Below are 16,053 nucleotides of genomic sequence, written 5' to 3' on the forward strand. Positions count from 1 at the left end.
CCCACGGTTTCCGAGTAAGTTCATGGCCTACCATGAACACGTTAACAGATATTAACTGAAACTATGGTTAACATCAGCTACAAACCGTAGTCGATTCAAATCATGGTGTGTGATTCTTACGAACTCTGCAACGACATATCGAAACAATCCACATTCACTGCAGTTTACACGTGGTTGTATTGTTTCTGTAATAGTTTACAATGGTTAGGAAGAAAATAGATAATCGTATAAGAGTTTTAATTGAAAATGGTGTGACTCTGGGTCACCGAACATTGTTTGTAGTTGTTGGAGGCAAAGGACGAGATCAAGTAAGTCGACATTTCATTCATATCATTAGGAGGAAACTACTTTGCTATGAAAAGATTAACAGTTTTTTTAGGTTAAAAACGACATGATACAAAGGTTATGTAGCATTGACAAATGTGATACAGTATTTAGAGTTCGTATGTTTAATATTTACTGGTTCCTGCAGTTAATAGTGGGCTCGTAGGTTATTTGATCACTGTTAACTGCAGCGTTATATAGCATAAATGTGATTGGAAGATGATCATGATTCATAACTAGGTACGGATTTTGAAGCAGACAGTCGTGACTTATTTGCAAGTGAGACAGGAAAAAAGGAAACCTTAGGTTAGCCAGTAACCTGACTGAGATTTAAATTGAGTACCCGGTGAATATAGATCTAAAGCAGTACCACCATACCATTATCTTTAGCACTGCATGTATAAACTGACAAAGTATCCATAACGTTTGAGTCATTATACTACATAAAGTTATCCACTGTAAATCTTACGTCCTTGTAAAACATTAAATTTATTCAACACCAGTGGAATGTTGTGTGTGGTGGGAGCAGTGCTTTCTAATGGAGTAGGGTATATGTTACTGGTATTACATATTGCCAGAAAGGTTATAATTTAACATAATGTCTCACAGCCGAGGAATTGGATTTATTTCAGTGAGTTTACCTTTTTGTACAATATATTTCCATGTGTACATTTTGAACTGACTAGTGCTACTGATAGTGTGTTGAATACAATGAAGAGATTTTGATTCAGAATCAGCAGTTGAAAACCATTTCATTGTATGATCACTAGCAGAAATTATTAATGCAGTCCTTTTAAATGTCATTGTTGTTTTGTTTCAGGTTGTTATTCTACATCATATGTTGTCTAAAGCATGTGTTAGAGCAAGACCGAATGTATTGTGGTGCTATAAGAAAGAGCTTGGCTTCAGTAGCCATCGAAAAAAGAGGATGAAAAGTCTCCAGCGTAAAATAAAGACAGGCAAAGTAAATGTAAATGAAGATGATCCATTTGAATTATTTGTTGCATCTACAAACATTCGGTACTGTTACTATTCAGAAACACACAAAATACTTGGAAATACTTATGGTATGTGTGTGTTACAAGACTTTGAAGCTTTGACTCCAAACCTGTTGGCAAGAACAGTTGAGACAATTGAAGGTGGAGGACTAATTGTTATTCTGCTGCAGACAGTGACTTCTTTGAAACAACTTTATGCCATGAGCATGGATGTTCACGAACGCTATCGTACTGAAGCACACGGTGATGTTGTTGGACGCTTCAATGAACGGTGCGAACAAATTCTTATATCATATTATGTTGGTTGCACCCACTACCTGTTGGGATTTTCATTCAATATGTTGAAATCAAGTTCTTAGAAAATGTTACTGTGGCTAAGAAGCATGATCAAGATCTTGCTGTTTGCTGGTGAACTCTTATATCCACTTTTAAGCTCAGACATTGGATGAACACATTTCATTTTATCTAGTGATGGACAATTTCATTAAAATTTTAAGAGAAACCAAAAGTGTGTGTGTGTTTTTTTTTTTTACATATTAGCTTAGACAAAAGAAACATAAAGGTTCTGAGAGCTCAAAATATTACACTACATATTGTTTTTAAGTGACATAATATGTTCTGTTATAACATTTTACTCACTGAAAACATCAAAAATATATAATAAGCAAACACGGAATTTGTACTCACACAGAAAAGCAAGCCCCTGAGCAGTCTGGCAAATTATGCCTTTTAGCATATCTGGTCTGAGCAATTGGAAGGTGATATATAATTGTACTGACTATTGTTTAGGTTTCTGCTGTCTCTGGCCTTATGTGCTCGATGCCTAGTGGTGGATGATCAGCTCACTGTGCTTCCCATTTCATCTCATAATCTTCAGGTAGAGCCAGTGGGAAAACCTGATCCCCCTCCAAATGAACAGGAACTGGGAAGTTTGAAAGAAAGTCTACGGGACACACAGCCAGTTGGTGTTCTTGTTAATTGCTGTAAGACTGTGGATCAGGTATCAAAATTTTACTGTTAACTGTTGTTTCAAAGATTGGGCATCACCCTGACAATGTGATTGGGTCGATCACAGAAAATTTTAACTTCTTAAAATCACATCACCAAACTTCACAGATGATGGTCTTTTGTGCCATGTAGTTTCTTCAATCTCAATGATGTACACAGTATGCTTCCTCAAAATGGTGGTCAAAATATTGCACATCACACTGGGCACAGAGATTACTTTTGTATGTGTTACTTGATATTTATGAAGTGGCCTGGTAATTCATGCATAGCCTGAAAACCTGGTCATGGTAACGAAGTGTTAAATTTCCCCAGTTCATATATTGATACTCACTTATCTGTTCCTTTCTCATATTCAACTGTAATTCCATACATTTTTTTAAGGCTAAAGCTCTTCTGAAATTCATTGAGGCTGTATCAGAGAAGAGCCTCAGATCTACTGTATCACTGACAGCTGCACGAGGAAGAGGCAAATCAGCTGCTCTGGGGCTAGCAATGGCAGGAGCAGTTGCTTTTGGCTATTCCAATATCTTTGTTACAAGCCCTAGCCCTGAGAACCTGACCACTCTGTTTGAATTTGTTTTCAAAGGTAAAAATAATAGATTCACAATAACTTTTCATATTCCATTGTTGAAGTAGGTTTGCATTTTATAATTTATTTGTGGTTATTTTATGATACTGTCAGTAGCTCAGACTGTATGGCAACCAGTGATAGGATCATTGGCAGAACTTTCAGAGAGTCAAAGTAGTATCAATAATTTAATTCCATGCTTATGAAGTTGGACTTTTAACATAGCACTATTTACTTTAAGGTTTTGATGCACTGGAGTACCAAGAACACTTGGATTATGACCTCATCCAGTCAACAAATCCAGAGTTTAACAAGGCTATTGTTCGTGTAAACATTTTCAGAGACCATCGGCAAACTATTCAGGTAAACAAATATTAGGTTCTGAAAAAAAGAGCTGTATTTGTTGAATCCCTAAAAGTCAATGTTTCTGTCATCTTGAAATGTTCTTAAATTTGTCAAGATACATGCTTAAATTATAATTGATATGATCACATAAAAACAAACTACGTATAGTTGAATCTTACACTTAGATAGTTCAATCCATTTTTATTCATCGCAGCTTTTTTCCAGGGCCTATCTCTGAATGTAACTTTTAGCACACATTTTTTCTTTTCAGTACATACATCCAACTGATGCACATAAGCTTGGTCAAGCAGAACTTCTTGTCATTGATGAAGCAGCGGCCATTCCTTTACCATATGTTAAGAGCATGTTGGGACCATACCTTGTATTCCTGGCATCAACAATCAATGGGTCAGTAGATTATGTGGGACTTAAGATAGTGTAATTTAGTATTAGAATGTGTATCTCTTTCATGAAAATTATGATTTGACATTTTAATATGTAATTTGGAGTAAATGGGATTCTGTCCTACGGGGCACATTCAGAACTTGATTCCAATCTCAGTGAGCAGAGGCCAGGAATGTCAGAAAAACCATAACTGAAGGGATTTAAAAAGATGGATGTAAAAATATGTGTAATATGTATTTTGGAGTACTTGTTACTTTGACAGCACTTTTACAATTAATATCCATAATTATACTGAAGAGACCAATTTTCATTACCATTGGAAGCAACGTATACTAATGAACAGTAATGGAAATATATTAACATCTGAATTTGTGATTTACATGAAGGATACATTTGTAGAATTCATGTTAATTTTGTTATTAAATTACCAATATTTAACCAGGTATGAGGGTACAGGCAGGTCCCTGTCCCTAAAATTACTTCAGCAGCTGCGTACACAGGCAGCTCCCATTGGTGTATCTGCTGACAAAAGCAAGATTCACTCAGCTGCCACTGGAAGGGTTTTACAAGAAGTAAGTTAAACTTCATTATCGTTATATTTTACATTTGCTATACTACCACTGTACATGAAAGTATCTCCTTATTAGGTTGTGCTGAATGAGCCAATCCGATACAATCCGGGTGATAATGTGGAGAAATGGCTGAATGATTTGCTGTGTCTAGATGCTACGTCAGTGCAGCCTATCTTGTCAGGATGTCCTCCACCAGACAATTGTGATCTGTACTATATTAACAGGTAAAACATTTTATATATATTCAAATTAATCTGTTTTAAATAAAAGTAAAATTGATTTAATCGTGTATTGAACAGATTAAATTTGTCAAATATTTATGTCCTAATTAAGAAACACATGTGATCTAGTAGTATCCACTCAACAGTGATATGTAAAGAGAATGTGACGATGGCTGCTTTCTGGGTTATAGCACTGTGTAGTCTGGTAGAAGTTTACCAATGTTTTAGAGGTCCATCATCAGGTTGACAAGAGAACATGTTTTATCTGATTTTGGAGTTTCCTTCTGTTCATATTTGTGTTTCAGGGATACACTGTTCTGTTTCCATAAAGCATCTGAGGCCTTTCTTCAGCGTCTGGTGGCACTGTATGTTGCATCACATTATAAGGTTGGTTTTATTGTGACATACTTCACCATAAACGTACTGTACAGGTAGAATGATTGATTGATTGATTACATGGTTATTTAACAATACTTTTACACCTAGATTGGTTATATAACATAAAATGATAGGATGTCTGTGAATGCTGAACTGGAAAGGATGTAGAAGGAAATGGTCATGACCTATTTGAAGATATCCTAGTATTTGGATGGTGGGATTGAGGAAGATGAAAAAGCCTGTCACCATAGCCAGCCTCTGAATGAATTCTGTCTAATAAATATAGTAAAATGAGGTGGAAGGGATAGGTGTGCAAGCAAGGACCTTCAATATAAGATTTGATTTGAATAAACTGACTGGGTGTCAAGTTACAAGATGCCACAGAAAAAGAAAAGAAAAATCACAGGTGTTTAATTTTAAAAATTTCCAGAGTGTGTTCTGTGTGACTCTGACAGTGTTCCAAATTTAGAACACGGATTGTAAATTTAGACTTTTCTACTGAGTCTGATATTCCTTTCATGTGGTCTTTTTATCTCTTGATTAATGTTAATTTTTGTTTACAGAACAGTCCAAATGACCTTCAAATGATGTCGGATGCCCCAGCACATCATTTATTTTGTTTGCTTGGGCCAGTTGATCCAAATCAGAAATCTTTACCAGAAGTTCTTGTAGTTATTCAGGTAAGATACTGAATAATTGAATACAGGCAACAAATATTAAATGGAATGCACAATCTTCAATTGTAATAAGGACCATTATACAAAGTAATAACTAGTTAAAAATGCTTTTCAAGTAAAATACAATTGTACAATATTTTCCTAGAACTAAATATTTAAACTTCATGTGGATAAAACCATCAGTTTTTGCCAGGTGATTTTCTTCACCTTGCTACGTAAAACACAGTATTGAGGAAAACAAGTACTAATGGCCATTACAATTTGATCACTATGTAGAGGAAAATGTATTACTGAAGAATTTCATATCAGGGGAAAGAATGCAGGATAATGTAAAGAAACTACAAAAGATCATGTTACATAAAGGTTTCTGTTTCTGTTTTTATTAAAATATGATTTTGTCAATTAAACACCATATTAAATTTTATTGTTAATTATTGAAACAGTTGTGCCACTCTGAGTTTAGGAGAATAAATACTACTAGGACATGGTAAGACATAAGAGAAAAATAATATTGAAGTGATAGTCTGTTACTAGAGTAGATTTCTTGATCTTGGTGTATTGAATGTAGTGAAAGAATTTGGATGTTTTCTTGAACACTGCCCACATTTATTTTTATTAACAGTACTTGTATAAAAACTGTGGTGCTCCTGTTACTGTTATTACATTACAGGTCTTTGTGATGTGACATATATTTTACCGTTAATTAGGTTTGCTTGGAAGGTCAGGTGTCTAAGAACTCTGTAGTGGATGGCTTGTCAAGAGGTAAAAGAGCATCAGGTGATCTTATACCCTGGACTGTGGCACAGCAGTTTCAAGATCATGACTTCCCCATGCTGTCTGGTGCAAGGGTAGTAAGGATAGCGACACATCCAGACTATCAGGGGGTATGAAATTACATAATAATTTATTGACGCAATTGGCTGCATGGAGGAATTTAAAGGATAGCAGACATTTAAGTCTTCTTTACATTGTCTTTTAAACAGAAGTAGTTTCTGACTTGTCCTTGTACATAATATGTTGTCCATATGACCTACCCTTGAAGCTCAAGAGATGATTGTAAAGGCTGCTTTAATGTAGAGTCAACATACATGTGTGTGATACCAGTCTATTTACAAATAACTTTTGATGTCAGATATCATTTTTGTAGACGTTCTGGTTTATCCATAGCTAAAAGCTTGAATTATATTCATAATTATGCCATCTTTGCTTATAGTGCTTTACAATTTACAGATGGGATATGGTAGCAGAGCTCTCTCCTTGCTGAAGCAGTATTATGAATTAAAGATTCCAAGTGTTGAGGAGGATCAGATGCCTCAAGAACATATTGAGAGTGTTACAGATCAGAATGTGGGCCTTTTGGAGGAAAGGATAGGTAACATACATCCTGACTTGTACTATATATCATATGTAGTCCCAAAATTTTTCTTTATAACCATGTTCATGTTATTGCTGTTATTTATAACATCCAACATCTGCTGTATTTTCAAATATTCTAAAACCTAAAGGAATTCTGAAATTTCATACAAATGTTTGTTTAGTTGTACTATAATTGTACATTGTTTTCAGCAGAACCAAGAAAATCTCTCCCTCCACTTCTCTTAAAATTGAGCGAGAGACCACCAGAGCATCTTCAGTACCTTGGAGTGTCGTTTGGGCTCACAGCACCTCTCCTTAAATTCTGGAAAAGAGCAGAGTTTGTTCCAGTTTATTTGAGGTAATGATCTGTGGCTAAGGTGAGGTTATTTCAGTCTTGACATTTAAAATAGGCAACAACTATACTAATTTCTCACCATGAAATATCAATGTGTACATTATATCTGGTCCATCTTCTGTGATCTCTACCTGTATTGCCATACTTCCGAGCGTAGTATAATCAATGACGTGTTCTTTATATGTGACAGGCAGACAACAAATGACTTAACAGGTGAACATTCATGTATCATGCTGCACCTTTTGGACAACTCATATAGCAGTGGAGATGGTGAAACAGACAAAGCCAAAAAGGGATCGTGGCTTGCAGAATATTGGGCTGACTTCAGGCGCCGCTTTATATCTTTGTTAGGTTTTCAGTTCCGCAGCTTTACACCAATCCTTGCACTTAGTGTGCTTCAAAACAAGACCTGGAAACAAGAGCAAGCAGGTTTGTGCAAACTTCTTTGAATATTTGATACTTATTCATGTGTTCAGGAATTTCTCAGTTGTAGTGGAACCCAAAGTTTCATCGTTGCAGTCACAAAAATACATAACTGGGTCTTATCCTGAGCCATGAACTCCAATTCTCACTTTCACCAAATTTTTTCTATAAGAAATATTCTCATATTATCTTCCCATCTACTATACAGGTGAAGTTCATGTTTGTATTTTCCTAAGTTTGATAATTGCTGAAAAGATTATTTTTTATTAAAACCTTCACAATAAAAGATAAGACATGGTTTTTGATTTGATTAAATGTCTCCCTAATATATTGTAACATCATTTCTGTGAATCACGTAGTCTGTATTATATAGATCTTACTGGTAAATATTCTATTTGTGCAGTGCTAAGCAAGATGGAGCTTGATGTATACTTGACCAAGTATGATGTGAAGCGGCTGGAGATGTACAGTAACAATCTAGTAGACTACCACTTGGTCATGGACTTGATACCTACCTTGGCTCATTTATACTTCCTCAATCATATGGGCAGTACACACCTTTCTGCTGTGCAGTCAGTAAGTTGCATGGGCAATTTGGCAGTAAGAAAGACAAATGTGATCCCAGGTCTTGAAAAGGTTCACTAAACATATCTTTTCACTTCAGTGAAGAGCTTTACTTTAATGGATCATCCTAAAGTGAAAATGTTTATATCAGTTTAGTTGTTTATACATGTTTAATACAAAATAAACATCATTAGGTTTTTCAGTAAAAATTTGAAGCATGAAGATGATTGAACACAGTGAAATCTCTGAATGAATTTTACAGTGATATTTATCTCAATGTCTGCACAATTTACTGTTTAAAAATTCCAGATACCAAATGTATCACACAAAGCAGATTCATACATAATCTTATTCCATTTTAGGCAATTGTTCTTGGCCTAGGCCTGCAATACAAAACTGTGGATAATCTTGCATCAGAGTTGGAGCTACCAGCATCACAACTCTTGGGCCTCTTCAACCGAACGATTCGTCGATGTGTTCAGTATTTAACAGGCATTCTGGAACACTCCATAGAACAGGGTCTAGTCCGATCAAGAACTGACGTCACATTCAACCCCGTTGCCAAGAGCATGCATGATGAGTTGGAGGAGGCAGCAAAGGTAATTGGTAGCAAATTAGCCCCTCCATGTGCTTTGGGTAATATTATGGGGAGTAATATGTACCGGACTTCTGTATTGCAGGAACTGAAGCTCAAACAGCAACAGGAGCTGAAAAAACTCAAAAGTGAAAACCTCAGTCAATATGCAATTAAAGGTTCAGAAGAAGAATGGTTACAAGCATTGGGTTCATCAGGAAAGAAACAGAAAAATATTATTTCTGTCAAAAGGTGACATATCAGTATGTTAATTTAAAAAATAATCTACTTTATCGATTACTTCCTATGTTCTCATATGCAAGATTAGTCAATTATTATTTTTATCTAGTTCCCTTGAAATATAAATAGGTGTTTCACTTTACCTTTTATGGTTTTTAGTTACATAAACATATGTTCATGAAGTAACATGCAGTGCTTACATTGTAAGAAAATAACGGTTTTGAGTTTTCAGTGGTGAGAAGCGGCCAACTGAGGAAGAACTGTTTGAGAAACCTTCCAAAAAGAAAAAGCACAAGAAGAAATCTGATCATTAATGTTTATCTAGTCACATCTTGATTTTCACAAATGAATACAAGTCACATGTGTATATAAGCTGGACTTGATTTTAACAAGTAAATAAAATTAATGTCTCATTTATAAGCAGCATCAAAGCTCTTAAAATAATTTTTTTCCCTGAGTGCAAGTCACATTATGTTAAGACCACCACAACTCCTGTTAAAAGTGTAACTCAAAATGGAGGACATGGGGAAGAAGTGAGAGAACATCAAAGAGGTTTCCACTCACTTGTTATAGGAAACCAAACATAGAAATTTTTGTTCACTTTCAGGGGAAACCTGAACTTCATATTTATCAGATTTTAAGTATCTCCTACATTATTTTGGGAAGGAAATGTGAAAATAAATTTGAGGAATGGGGGTAAAGAATGTCAGCAAATTTTTATTAATGTTTATTTTATCTTACATTCACACATTACTCTTACACTAGAAACTTTATTACTAGTTGAGAATTATATATTAAACAGTGTGTATACCTGCCTGTTCTTTATTAATCTGTTTGTGCAGCTGAGATCTGATTAAGACATCAAGACATGAAAAAAGAAGGATAAATGCGTGAGATATCAGATTCTCATGGTAGTCAGTATGAAGATGGCTGTCGTCTGGGATGTTGCACTGTATAGTTTGGTAGAAGTTTGCCGATGCCTCCATCATAACCCTGATAATGAAAAAAGTCAGTAAACTTCTACAGACTAAACAGCGCACCATCCCAGAAAACGAATCATCTTCAAGGTTAAATGGACACGAAAAATACGTGTTCTTGTAAGATAGCTTTCCCAAGACAAGAAATTTTCACAGCAGACATTGATTAGCCTCTCCACTGGGCAGTGGAAGAAGACATCAGGCACATGTCACATCCTCGTAGCTGATAACCTCCAATGCTTTGCACACATGGATCCGGTGAGAACGCATCCAATTACACAGATCACCCATGCTCAATAAGTCAATGTCAATGTAACTTCATCCATGTAGAACCCACAGATAATTTCAGCTTGTTTACAATAAATTCTAGTGCACCAAGATGCCTAACTAGCCATGTTCTTGCTTCCTGTACATGTAAGATGTAGCTCCAGACTGGGTTCCTTTGGAATTTATCATTATCCTGCAGAAAGAGTTATGTATACATCCAGGGTTAAAAAATGCAACTAAAGCAAACTGATTTTGTTTAGCATCAAATATAAATTAAAATTGTTTGTGATCTGTTGAAACTACCTTTCTTTCACTTTCCTGACATTTTATATCAAAAGAATTCCAATAATGGTGTAAGACAATGTTTGTAACTCATCTTTGGGATTTTGCCCATTGTAATAGTTTTAAAATGCACGATTTTGGAAATTGACTATTTTCAACAATTTAAAAAATCCAAAGAAACAAGTTTAAAAAAACTGGTACAATGGACAAAGTCCAAAACATGAGCCAAACACATTCTGTATTGGTGAGATTTTGGGTTCGTGGCAGAGTATGAAGATGACGTGTCTTCTGGGATGCTACGCTGCGTAGTTTACCTGCACCTCTGAAATGCCAGTAAACTACCAGATTACATTACAACATTCCAGAAGTCATCTTCACTTTCTATATTGTTTATTTTTAAGTGGAGTGGATTTATATGAAGTCAGAATGTAAAGACTTTTTTTAAGAATTGGTGGATCGTCGAACCAATAAATTAATTACACTTAGCTACAGCACTAATAGTTCCTTGTCAACACACCATGAACAGCCAATTACTATAGGTTAAAAATATGCTTTCATTACAAGGTAAACATTTATGAAATATGAAGTGCCTTAACAAATCTCCTTATTTACACCCCTGGATAGAGAAAGAACTGCTTATTACTGTACTCTATTTTGTTTCTCATTTTGTCAACCACATTGTCAATATAGCAACAACCCATTTTCTTTTCAGTATTAAAAAGTATGTAGGAATACTGTGTCAATATCAATGGTTCTGTACTGTTTACATCCTCCATCATTTACAGCTATTTATCAGGTTTTTTAATATTTAAAAATCAAAGAATTCCAATGCAAGGGCCCAAAGATATTTAGAAAAAGCCATTAAAATGTCATCTACATAAAAAAACAAATGATGACTGAAGATGCAAGCTGCATTTTCATAAAATGTGTAAATGAATCTAAGTGAACAGTTTTTTTAATGCAACTTAAAAATAAATTCTCATTTTGGTACAATAATCAGTATGCAACAAACACAATGGTATACAGTACTGAATACAAAAGCAGTCATTTTCAAACAGCCCTGTTAAGGAAGTCATTACCAGAGCCATGATGATTTAAATGTTGTAAAAGGGAAACCCTTTACACATTGCTATGTTTCAACTAGCTGTCATAATACAAGGTCTGTTCAAAATGTATCTGACCTTAATTTTTCCCACAGAAACAAATGAAGCATGGGAGGTGAACCTTCATGCCGATGTGTGAATGTTTTCCTGCCCGCAGAAAGCGTCAGTCAGCCTGTGAGTGAGTGTAGTGAACCCCCGTCAGATTTTCATTTACTGCGAAATGATGGAACGACTTGAGCAGCGGTATTGCATCAAATTTTACCAAAAGCTTGGCGATTTCCAAGTGGAAACCATTCGGAAGATTCAGCAGGCTTTTGGCAATGATGCCATGAGCATCACAAGAATTAAGGAGTGGTACAATCGCTTCAGAGATGGCCGCACGTCAGTGGAGAGTGAACCACGTTCCGGTAGGCCCTCAACAAGTTGAAATGACGAGGTCATCCATCGCCTTCGTGATACTGTGCGGCGCAAACGACCGGATGTGTGGGCAGCAGGAACTTGGCAGCTCCATCATTACAACACACCCGCCCATTCTTCGCATCTGATTCAGGCTTTCTTGGCCAAACACAACATTCCTCTGGTTCGTCAGGCTCCCTACTCTCCTGACATGGCTCCTTGTGATTTTTGGCTGTTCCCCAAGCTGAAAATGCCGCTGAAAGGGACTTGATTCGCGGTAATTGAAAATCCGATGGGCGGGCGTTCACTAGTCACTCACTCGCTCGCAGGCTGACTGCCACTCTCTGCAGGCGGGAAAAAATTCACGCATGTGCATGAAGATCCCCTACACCCCCCAACCCGAGGACACCTCCCGTGCTTCATTTGTTTCCGTGGGAAAAATTAAGGTCCAGTACATTTTGAACACACCTCGTACTTGTAACTGCAAGGGAAAACTACACTCCTTACATGCATACTTTGTTTTTATGTTTAACTCAACTATTCTTGCATACATTTATAAATACCTGGTGCCACCAACCTTATTACAATAAAATATCAAGTCACACAATTTCCATCACTAAAGTTACAAGCAAACCATCCTCTCAGGTAGCAAGTAAAGCTCAAAATTTGCTTATAGTTGTCACCTGATCACATATCAGTCTTTCTGCTGTTATTATGAGTAAAAATAATTTTAAAAGTATTATCATTTTAGTAACGTTAAAATGTCTGATTTGCAACCAATTGGAAAATGTGAAAAAATGCCCTTCAATACAATATTAATCACTTAAAACAAATGGATGACTACTATATTACGTTAAGTACTATAAATGCTTAGTGTCTTATGTAATGCAGTATCAACTTAAAACTCTGACAAAACTAATTAATGAGGAGCAAACAAGGTCTAAAACAAGCGTGTAACTGCAGTGATAAAAGCCTGATATGGATATCCTGGGTTCATGCCAAATGCTACCAAAGCAAATCAGGGGGACAGAAGGCTGGTGGTCATATCATAGACCTACTGGCTTTATCTTGCTGAACCTTTTACCACTTCCAGACGTCTACGCAAGGCATCTACTTCGGAAAATCCACTGTTACTCGTAATGCACTGAACTGGCTGCACCTGTAACAGATAAAGCTATTCTTCACCTAAATCTATTTGTCCACATTAAGAGAAGAAACTTCAAAACTGGGAGGGCGAAAAATAAAAATAAAATCCAAATTTCCAGAGAAACAGGCATATCACAATCACAACTGTAGAAGCTAAGCACCTAACACCAGTCTGCCACTTATCTGGACAGATTTTTACTTGCTACTATAATTTTTCACTGGACAACAAGTAACAAATACAGTAAATCCACATTTAATACTTCTCAATGTAGTCCCAGCCTCATTAAGTGGACACTAAATTCCACCCATTTAATGTTTCTATCAGTTTAGTACTGAAATATACTGTTCACCACAGAAATATTAAAATGGGGAATTTGTTGTAACTGCAGAGTTCATTAAGTTCTGAAAGTGCAACATGTTGTAGAAACAAAAACTAACCCTTTCAGGCATGTCATAAAGAACTGACTTCTTGTTGAGATTCTCATCATTTACAACATTGTCATCTTTATCCTGTGAAACTTGCTGTTTGGATTCGAGGAGGACGGCTGATGGATCATGGCCTGCCTGCTCTTGTAATGCTCGTAGCCTCTTCAAATAATAGAGAGCATTCTTTGAGCCCGAGCTTGAATCTGAGTCCTCACCACTATCTATTCCAACACGAGTCTTCACTGATCGATGCTGATCCACATATACTGAATTCGGATTTTGTAAACTAGGTTCACCAACTTCATTCTGAGGTGTCACTGGATTGGAGTCCATTATTCCTATAAAATAAAGTTTAACATGATTAACTAATATCACTTCAAAATGGATGGCATGATCTATATTATCCCCCCCCCCCACCCGATGTTCAGAGGTAAAAAGTACATCAAGTCAAAATTAACTTTAACACAGTCACTATTTTTTCCAATCATTTCAGCATATTTTTCCTTACATTTAAGAAAACGTGACATTTACATTACACATGCCTCTCCTCAAAAATACTTTAAATAAATTACAAATTTTCATGCAACTTTGTAAGAGATTTTCTAGCCATATTCTGTGTATTCATTTTCCTCCCCCCATTCTAGCTACATGCCCAGCCCACTTGATTCTCTACATCTCACTATGTTGACAACATTACTAGGTGATTCTATAACCCACAAAGGTCACTCTATTTTATGAACAACTATATGCAGGACAAAGTACAATAAAGACACATGCCTAAGGAACTCATACTTGATGTAGATGTCAGGGGAGCTGTAGCTGGGTGTACTACTTGCTTTCCGGCTTTTCTCCTGTCCATATCAATCATATGCAGTCCTTTTTGAATGTACTCTTGGAAAAACTGTGAAGATTTGCGAAGGAAAGGCTCAATATCAGCTTCTGGATGCTGCTGTTTGAAGTCATACAGAAGTGACAAACCCTAAAACATCATAGACCACAGCATTATTTATGAACACACATCAAATAAGGTGTAGCAACCCATATTCATACACTCATAATGAATGAATTTAATACAAATGTTTTCCACAGTTTTATTGCAGTGACTGACATGAAAATTCTTGTCCTTTTGTTTTCATGGCCGGAGTTTATTGTATAATTTCAGCTCTGGGGATAAGCCACACTGAATTAAGTTTAAATATTTTGGTATTCACAAACTCCCCTTAAATTATCTTTCAGAAACAATTAGGAGAAAATATGATTTGATTTTATGATAAGCTAGACATTAAAGAACATCCAAGTACAGAAAATAAAATTGAAAAAAGTAAAGGCAAACTACCTGAAGATCATATTTAAAAACCAACTTTATTACCTCTATCAAAAGAATCAAATACTGATGTATGGTAACCATGTTAAAGAAATAAATTATATCGCTATATACATGAATACACACCTCTTTTGTTTGATCCTTGGACCCAATTTTCTTAAATATATCTGACAAAAGCTCATGCGTAGTTTTTGATAGCCGATGCTGTGATTTAGATTCCTTCTTTGGGGGACTGGAATCATGCTTCACAGTCTAAAACAAACATGTGAGTTACATTTACTACAAGTCATGTCAAAACTGAAGGATTTTATTTTATTTTCTGTTATGAAAAAAACAGACCAATGACTCTCAAAATATGCAGCAAACAATTTCATAAATAACTAGCATTTTTATTATTATAGTACTCAAAGTAATGAGTAGTATATTGAAACTGCTCTAATATAACGTATCTTTTCCATTTCGGTTTTTCCGAAAATAGCCCTTACTATTAAAAACGAGCTTGTAAATGGCTAACAGGCATCAAAAATATAAAAATGTTACAGGTGTCCAAGTGCATCTATGTCCATGTTACATTTTGAACTTTTAATCCATTAATACTGATGCAGTTGATACGTGGAAGATACAAGTTAATCTACAGATCATACTGATTTTAAGGCATGCACATCATAGGAACACACATGCCAAATTTAAAGTAAAATCACTTAGAACTATAAGGCCTTTACATTAATAACATAATTTTAAGATGGCTGTCTTCTGGGTTCTTGCACCATGTAGTCTGGTACCACCGCCACAAAAATCTCAAATCCAACAATATATTTTTACTTTATCAGAATATTATAAAGATTGATGAATTAATATATGGAATTCCACTTTAAGAGTCTCTGTATTTGTGACACTTTACTTGCATAAAAAATTCAACCAATCTTTAATATAAATGATAAACATTCTAAATGACAGCAATAAAATAAAACTCACTCAGCATTATTTAAAGGAAATTTTGAGTATGCTGACTGTATTTGTTTGTGGTTTATTTAACAATAGTATCAGTAGCTCAGACTATACAGTGTCAAATGGTAGCATGATTAATGAACTAGAAAGAATATGGAAGGACGTGGTTATGGCTG

General features: G+C 35.6%; 2 protein-coding genes across 11 annotated transcripts in view; one reads left to right on the plus strand and one right to left on the minus strand.

Annotated features, from left to right (window-relative positions):
* Positions 1-74: 74 nt before the first annotated feature.
* On the plus strand, positions 75-9,428 carry l(1)G0020 (RNA cytidine acetyltransferase l(1)G0020). The gene is made up of 18 exons (XM_022080175.2): positions 75-308; positions 1,145-1,593; positions 2,112-2,322; positions 2,712-2,916; positions 3,140-3,261; positions 3,515-3,651; positions 4,091-4,220; positions 4,296-4,444; positions 4,747-4,828; positions 5,383-5,499; positions 6,204-6,380; positions 6,727-6,868; positions 7,066-7,210; positions 7,398-7,636; positions 8,034-8,206; positions 8,557-8,793; positions 8,875-9,020; positions 9,241-9,428. Exons 1-18 carry the CDS (start codon positions 201-203, stop codon positions 9,320-9,322), a joined length of 3,051 nt encoding a protein of 1,016 aa, XP_021935867.2. The 5' UTR covers positions 75-200; the 3' UTR covers positions 9,323-9,428.
* A 271-nt stretch (positions 9,429-9,699) lies between these two features.
* msps (msps cytoskeleton-associated protein 5) overlaps positions 9,700-16,053 on the minus strand; it is a 39,984-nt gene continuing 33,630 nt past the window's right edge. For 8 of the 10 annotated variants that reach the window (XM_087347624.1, XM_087347622.1, XM_087347623.1 and 5 more), the window contains 4 exons: positions 15,056-15,181; positions 14,383-14,584; positions 13,618-13,943; positions 11,472-13,192 (listed from right to left, as the gene is read on the minus strand). In XM_087347624.1, the coding sequence (XP_087203750.1) occupies positions 13,097-13,192; positions 13,618-13,943; positions 14,383-14,584; positions 15,056-15,181 (750 nt within the window). In that variant the 3' untranslated portion in view covers positions 11,472-13,096. Of the gene's footprint in view, positions 10,446-11,471; positions 13,193-13,617; positions 13,944-14,382; positions 14,585-15,055; positions 15,182-16,053 lie in introns of those variants that run through there. The other 2 variants (XM_022080172.2, XM_022080173.2) reach the window with 2 other exon arrangements.

This window comes from Zootermopsis nevadensis, unplaced genomic scaffold (genome assembly GCF_977971745.1).
Source record: "Zootermopsis nevadensis isolate Lab colony 2312 unplaced genomic scaffold, Znev_1.0 Znev_ptg000012l, whole genome shotgun sequence".
Taxonomy (NCBI): Eukaryota; Metazoa; Arthropoda; class Insecta; order Blattodea; family Termopsidae; genus Zootermopsis; species Zootermopsis nevadensis.